This window comes from Sinocyclocheilus anshuiensis, unplaced genomic scaffold (assembly GCF_001515605.1).
Source record: "Sinocyclocheilus anshuiensis isolate Anshui unplaced genomic scaffold, SAMN03320099.WGS_v1.1 scaffold66, whole genome shotgun sequence".
Lineage (NCBI taxonomy): Eukaryota > Metazoa > Chordata > Actinopteri > Cypriniformes > Cyprinidae > Sinocyclocheilus > Sinocyclocheilus anshuiensis.
The window spans coordinates 63,061-70,929 of NW_015542325.1; the positions used below are offsets into that span (position 1 = coordinate 63,061).

General features: G+C 44.2%; 1 protein-coding gene across 1 annotated transcript in view; it reads left to right on the forward strand.

The window, feature by feature from the left end:
* Positions 1-7,115: 7,115 nt before the first annotated feature.
* The window catches only part of LOC107690968 (GTPase IMAP family member 4-like), a 12,280-nt gene continuing 11,526 nt past the window's right edge, over positions 7,116-7,869 (forward strand). The window contains exon 1 of the mRNA XM_016489407.1: positions 7,116-7,260. Within this exon, the coding sequence (XP_016344893.1) occupies positions 7,116-7,260 (145 nt within the window). The remainder of the gene's footprint in view (positions 7,261-7,869) is intronic.

Consider the following 7,869-nt stretch of genomic DNA (forward strand, 5'->3'; position numbering starts at 1 on the left):
AGCGCAGGAGATGCAGATAACATGATCTTGAGCCTTAAGAAACTTAACAAATCTGTTCAAATATAAAATTAAATGAATTGCTAATTACTACATTGAAATAAAAATGTAAAGCCTGTACAAATATTAGAAATCGTGAATATAAATAATTGGGACTCGTAAAAAAGAAATTAATAAAATAAAAACAGTGCACATTTCATTTATCTATTATAACATTTATATAGTTTTGTTCGCTTGGCTGTTTCCTTATAAAAGTCCAGAAATTTGTCAAGTTTTTCGTCAGGTGTCTTTTTTAATTATATGATGTCATTACGTTGCTGTCTTGCCGCCAGCCAATCGCTGCATTGCTGATCGTGGTTTCGAGTATCGATACATAGTCCCTTTTAAACCAACCCATGAATGCGCAATTATCTCAGATAACTCAATCCAGCCAGACTAATCATCAACAACAGGTGCTTTCGAAGAACCGAATTAGCCAGATTAGCGTGATGATATCATCTCGGATGTGACATTTCATCTCGGATGTAATAAGCGACGTACGAAGAACGGGCCCCAGGAACGGTACATCATCTGCCTGGAATCCCAATCTTATTGTAAACAACCACTCCTTCAGACCCACTCGCTGCACATCAACTGAACACCTGTGGGCGTGACAATGATGTGGTGATGCAAAAATAGGCGTAGTTGTCTTGCTCTGGACGAGGTCATATGCAAACGACTGTGCCTAGGTGATGTCTCCTTGTCCCTCTGATCCAAAACGAGCCATTTTCTGAGGGTTATTACATAAATTCTTTTTTATTGATGATGAGGACATTTTAAGTTATGAAACTTGCATGTATTAAGCATACAAAGACCTCTTCTGTGTCAAAAGATCAAGGGAAATTTGGTTTCTCATGTCATGACCCCTTTAAATACATGTTCACAGGTAATAGGTAAGAAATCTTTCAATCAGTCTATAATTGTCTGTGTTTTTTAGGAGGGAAGTGGCTATTGCCATCCCATCCTGAGAGCTTTTATTCCTGTGGCTGATGAAGAAAACTCTACATGCTCCACATTCAAGATGCATTCTGCAAATTATAAATGAATGAATGAACAGACAATGCGGTTCTGAGGCGATTTTGTTTAAGTTAAGGATACTTAGGTGTTTCGTGTGATCAATGATAATTATGTTTTATAATAGTTATAAACTTGTGATCTTTTTAAATATGGTCTGCTCATCAATGCTGGAGAATTGGTAGATGTGTATCTTTTTATATGTAAACAGTATACATAAGGATCATGTTTTGTCAACATTATATAAACTGTATTATATACACTTTGATTTACTCCTGTTTTACTTTTCTTTTTTTTGTTCAGTCATTACTCTTATTCTTTTGTTATACAGCACTTTGTATGGGCTGTGGCCATTTTTAAATGTGCTTTAGAAATAAACCGAACTTGAACTTGATTTTTAGTTACTTCTGAGACAAAGTCCCCACGGGAGTTGCTGTCTCTTTGCCGTGTATGTGGTAGTGTGCCACATATCCATCTGTCTCCTGAATGATCTGTATGAAATAGGAAAAAAAACTTTGAGGTTTATACTTCTGGTATACTCTTTTCAACATACTATGCTTTGGGACACACTTATTTTAATCTCACTTATTATTTAGGATGGATAGTATGAACATTGGGACGCAGGGCAGTTCTCTATTATAGATCAGTGCTATCGCATGCGCACGAGGGGAAACCCCAAAGGTGTTCCACTGATAACGCTCCCTCCCCGTAACAAACACCCAAAGAAAAGTTCTGCTACTTTTAACGTTATATTCTCATAAATCATGAACAATAATAAGAACCGAATAACTTAAGTAATTTGTGGATTAGTGCGTACTGGAGCCGCGAACAGTTTCAAACGATTCCGTTCGATTTGGTGAACTGGTTCCACCGGTTCACTAAGAAGATCTGGTTAAATAGAACGATTCGTTCGCGATCCGGACATCACTAGACGAGACAAAACCAATAAAACCCATTACAAACGAGGCATTTGTTGCATCCAGTGGGGACATAATTACGGATTATAATGACTTATACTGTCTTTTTACGCGTTGCGTTGCATCGCACTGCATAAACATAAAACCAAGTCTGCATTTGTGATCAGAGGAACAACAAGCCTACTCTACACTGCTTAAAACTCATGTTTGAATCATCATTGGCAAATTATTTAAATATAAAAAACGTACTTACAGGCTGTGAGTCAGAAGCGCCAGACTGTCCTTGCAAAGTTGGAACTGCCCAACTTTGTAGAAACAGCCTTAGTGCCACAGACGCATTAGGCTACTGGTTCAGGAAACAGTCCTCATCCATCCTCCATAAAATGCGCAGCACACATCTGAATATTTGGGTTGAACTGTTCTGGCACAGTGTTGTAAATACAACTTAACCACTGATTTGTAGTTGTGTCCTCTTTTGGAAGGCCAAACAAAGTAGTTTCGCTTTCACAACAAAACACACAGCGACTCCACAACATGGCAGCGGCGGCAACAGCGAGAATAAAAGTTACGCCTTTTTTCTTTGCGTGAACATTTGGGCGGCGTTATGCAAATCTTCCCACATCGTGACGTAGACATGTGGGGGCGTGTTAGAACAAGCCATTTTAGGTAGGCGTGGTTGACTCTTAACTTTTATAAAGAATATCTCTTTGGATTTGAGACTTTAGTCTTTGCAACTTTACAGATCTTCTTTATGCACCAAGAGTTTGTAACACTCCAAAGAGAAAGGAAAAATTGAAATCGCATCATATGACCCCTTTAACTAACAATATTAAACAGAAGTAATTCATGTGTAATCAACCAGTCTCTGTTATTCTGTTTCCATCGTAATGGGGCTGGTTTTCGTGCCCGAGCTGGAGTCGTGTGCGGCGAGGAACTGCTAATGGCTAAGTCCTCCGCCCTGCGTTTTACTCTTAGCCAGTTGGAAATATTTCAGTTTTAAAACATGAAGTCTGTTATTAAGCAATGTGCAAACTTTGTGCAAGAGTTATGCCGGTGAACGTCTTAACCTCAGTTAATTATACAAAGTGAAATTTAAAAAAGTAAAAAAAACTGACGGCGCTTTCAGCATCTGACACTGCATTAATGGCACATATTCTCTCAGAATTATAGGCCTATAATTAATTGTATATATCAGTTATGTGGTGATGCACTATGAAATTATTGCTGAGCAAATTAATTGTAATTTAATAATAGAAGTAAACTAATAATAATAGGCCTAATAATAAGAAAAATGTAACAGGCCTACATTAATTGGAAATGCCAAATCCTCTTAATATTGCCAATATTTGATGCTTTTTCGACTTTAGCCAATATGTCAGGCTACAGTCGACACATGATACAACGCAGCCCAGCACTGGGAGGTTATAGCGTGCCCTGGCTGTGACTGACTCCATAACCTGCCCATAAACAAACAGTAAACAGCTCTGAGGACATATTTTAACATCCAAGGTATTTATTTATGCAAAGCATCAGGCTTTTCCATCATGCGAAAAGACCGACGTAACACTCGTTTGGGTGATTCACATGGGGAAAAATGCAACGCTTAATATGGCCACTCTATCAAAGGAAACCCCGCCTTATGAATAAAGGAGCCAATTCGTAATCGGTAAAGTCATCGCTCACTGCAGCTGCCATTAGAAGTCCCGGTTGCTGTAGAAAGGGACTTTGAATGTATGAAATGTAAGATGATGTACTGGTCTGGGGGTGGGGCCAGTGTGTTAACTGCGTTAAAATATTTTAATCATGTTTTTTTTTTCATAACTAATTAATTAAGTTAACACATTAAACGGACAGCCGTAATATATACAGTGTTAACCACAAAAAAGCCAGTAAAGCTATAAGTGCATAGGGGTGGGGCCAGTGTGTTAACTGCGTTAAAATATTTTAATCATGTTTTTTTTTCATAACTAATTAATTAAGTTAACACATTAAACGGACAGTCGTAATATATACAGTGTTAACCACAAAAAAGCCAGTAAAGCTATAAGTGCATGTGTTAAAACAGTCAGTCATTTGGTTGCTGTGGATCTGATGAGCTTCAACACTGTAAGACAAACACACTCATACTTCAAAGAAAACTGATGATAATTTCTGTAGATGAAGCTCATTAAATACATAATTCCTGACATGTGAAACATCTTCCGTTCACCTCATACACACACTGATGTTGTGCATCAATAATATTCAGATGTGCAACATTAAGAGCTGTTTAGAGTAATGTACATATACTGTTTATGAGTGTATAAGTGATGATTAATGCTGTATTATAGATATATTTGATGGTGATGTCGGTCAAAATGGCTTTTCTTCCTCTGTTCTTCCTCATGGTTCCCGGTGACTCTCTGTTACATGCACATTAGTTTTTTTTATTATTATTTAATTTTATTATCAAAGACCCGATAATGAGTGATTTATGAGCAGTTTTTTATGCTTGAGCAGTTTTTTATGCTATGTTGATGTGTTTCTATCTGAAATGGGATGTTAGGTTGTGTAGCACCAGACCATCAATATTTCTAGCCCATTTTCTCAGTAGAATATGGTAGCGGTTTATGTGTCAAAGGAGTTCACAGGCTCATAAACTAAAAGCCACAAAACTCATATTTTGATCTCATTGGGTCTTAAAACCATAATCCTCAGTAGAATATGGTAGCGGTTTGTGTCAAAGGAGTTCACAGGCTCATAAACTAAAAGCCACAAAACTCATATTTTGATCTCATTGGGTCTTAAAACCATAATCCTCAGTAGAATATGGTAGCGGTTTGTGTCAAAGGAGTTCACAGGCTCATAAACTAAAAGCCACAAAACTCATATTTTGATCTCATTGGGTCTTAAAACCATAAACTATTCTTAGACTTAATTGTCATGTGTTTGATTGCATAATTGACATTGTTGTTCTGTTTCTCTATCTCTATTTATTTCTGTTTTTCTACAACACCCACCAACAAAGTTTATGAGTAACTTATCCTGACATCATGTATCAGATTTTAAAAGGAAATTTTTAAATTGAGATGTTTCCCTGTGAATGTGTACAATTCGTCGGTCACTTCGAGTCACGTCAGTGACCAACGAATTGTGATCCCTACCAAAGCGCCATAGATGCTGCCCCTTCCAGTGTCCTGTGCGAGCCGCCTGCACCCCTTTGTGGTGTAGGCTGGGGCTCGCAACAAGAAGACCAGTCACTGTTGTCATAGCACTACCCACTCAGTGAGATTGGATAACACTGGGAAAACTTACCCGTTCCACTTGGAACAGGAATGTTGTGGAAGCCCCATTCTTCCGGAAGGAGGTTTTGGAAGCACTTACACATATGAACATCCGTTTAGGTGCATATGGAAGATTAGAGGTGATTGTAACCCTCATGGAAATAGCAGAAGTCTGCCAGGGAAACATGGGCTCATATGGGATCCGCTTAGGTCTCTACATATGGAACCCAGCCCTCTACCGGTTCTCACGGATTCAGCAAGTGAGGGCCTGGTGCCGGATTTTCCGCCACGTCTGGCTGCCGAGGGGAAGGAGGAGCTCGACAGGGCCTACAGTACGGACAGTCTGGAGCAGTTTTAGCAAGCCGACACTAAACCGGGGGCCTCACAGTGCCACTACCCGTTTGAGGTGAGAACACAGGAGGATACCGGCTCCACAAGAAGGCTATAGAATCTAGCAAACGTGTTGGGAGTCGCCCAGCCCGCAGCTCTACAAATATCTGTCAGCGAGGCGCCACGAGACAGCGCCCAGGAGGATGCAACACTTCTAGTAGAGTGAGCTCGCAACCTGAATGGGCAGGGCACACCCTGTGCCTGATAAGCCAGGGTGATGGCATCCACTACCCAGTGGGGGGGGCCGGGGAGGATTTAACCTTCTCGCCCCCATAAAGAACCTGATGACCAGGTCATGCTTCCTTACGGATTTCCCTTCCACGGGGTCATGGTTTGCAGCAATCTCAGCAACATAGACTTTAAGGGTGGAGGGAGACAGCCTTCGCTCCAACCCCTGCTGCAAAAAGGAAAGCAAGACCCTGATCGGGCATGTCCGGGGGTCTTCTCGGTGAGAAGAACTCCACTCGACAAACAGGTTCCACTTCAAGGCATAAGTGTGTCTCATAAACGGTGCTCTCACCGAAGTGATGGTGTCAACTACCTCTTGGGGTAGGTCATCTAGAACCTCCGCGTCCACTCGATGAACAGGTTCCACTTCAAGGCGTAAGCGCGTCTCGTAGACGGTACTCTCACCAATGTGATGGTATCAACTACCGCTTGGGGTAGGTCACATAGAACCTCCGTGTCCCATCCAGGGACCAGACATGAAGTTTCCAAAGGTCTGGACGCGGGTGCCACAGGGTGCCCCATCTCTGAATCAGTAGGGGAGGGGCTGTCACGAGGAGCATTAGTTTGGGGAACCAGGTCCGAATGGGCCAATACGGCGCCACAAGCAGGACCTCATACTGATATGCTCAGCCTTCAAACCGCAGAAATGGTCTGCGACACGGAAGGATCGACACGCATGAAAGTACACATCCTTCAGGTCGATCGCTGCAAACCAATCTCGGGGACGGATGCACCCGAAGAAACGTTTCTGCGTCAACATCTTGAACGGTAACCGGCGAAGGGCCCGGTTCAAGACACGCAGATCCAAGATTGGTCGTAACCCACCGCCTTTCTTGGGTACAATGAAGTAATGGCTGTAAAACCCAGTATTCACCTCGGCTGGAGGGACCGGCTCTATCGCATCCTTCGCTAGTAGGACTGCGATCACCGCACGCAAGACAGGAGCATCGGCCGCCTTCACTGTCGTGAAGCGGATGCCACTGAACTTGGGGGGGATGCCGGGCGAACTGAATCGCATAGCCGAGGCTGATGGTCCGCAGAAGCCAACGAGACGGGTTGGGTAGCACTAGCCAGACACCCAGATACCGTGCAAGCAAGACCAGCGGAACCACCGCCATACCCGCAGTGGGTCAGCGAGGTGGAACGCAGGGACCCAACTCAGGCTGCTTGTGCGGTGCAACGCTTACTTGGTTCCACAGTTTGGCAGAGGGTGCAGGAGTAGGGCCTTTGTTGACGCTCTCGAACCACTCGCTGCTGCCTGCTGGCGATGGAGGAAGATGAGTGTGGTCCGGAGCTGGTCCGTCCACGACTCTCCATGCCGTCCTGGGAGAAAACCGCTCTCTCGGCGAGATTCTCCATCCGGCCGCAGGGGGCCGCCCTCGGCGACAAGCAGGCTGGGGCACTGCGGACGGGTGGAGGCAGCAGCTGCCCGCCGGGGCAGGGTGTGACGAACTGCCTCAGTCTGCTTCTGTGCAGCTGAGAGCTGCTGGGCCAAGCTCTTGACCATGTCGCCGAAGAGGCCGGTCTGGGACACAGGGGCATTAAGGAAATTAACTTTGTCGGCATCCCTCATATCAACCAGACACAGCCAGAGATGGCACTCCTGGACCACAAGTGTGGACAAGGTCGGTTTCCGGCAGTAAAAAGTGCTGTCTATGGTGAGCTCCTCATGCACCTCCGGGAAGTGACCGCATTTAGCCACCCCGAGAAGCCAATCATCCAACCTCGAGGGCCCGGGACGCGGTGGAGGTTTCCAATCGAGTCCTACCCTCTCGGTGGCCCGGGAAAGCATAGCCGACAACTCTGGATCCGATTCAGGCCTTGCCACCGTCCTGGAGGGCGGCAGCGCAGCCGAATCTTCCTCTCCAGAGAGCTCTCCCTCTGATGCAGTGATCGACATCCGGTCATCGGGAAGAGCCCTGAGGGATACTGCTGGTACGCTCTTTGTAGAGGACCCAGCGCGTTCCTTCGGCGGCTCGGCTGGCTGCGGAGCACTGGAGGAGTGATGGGACCCCGAGAGT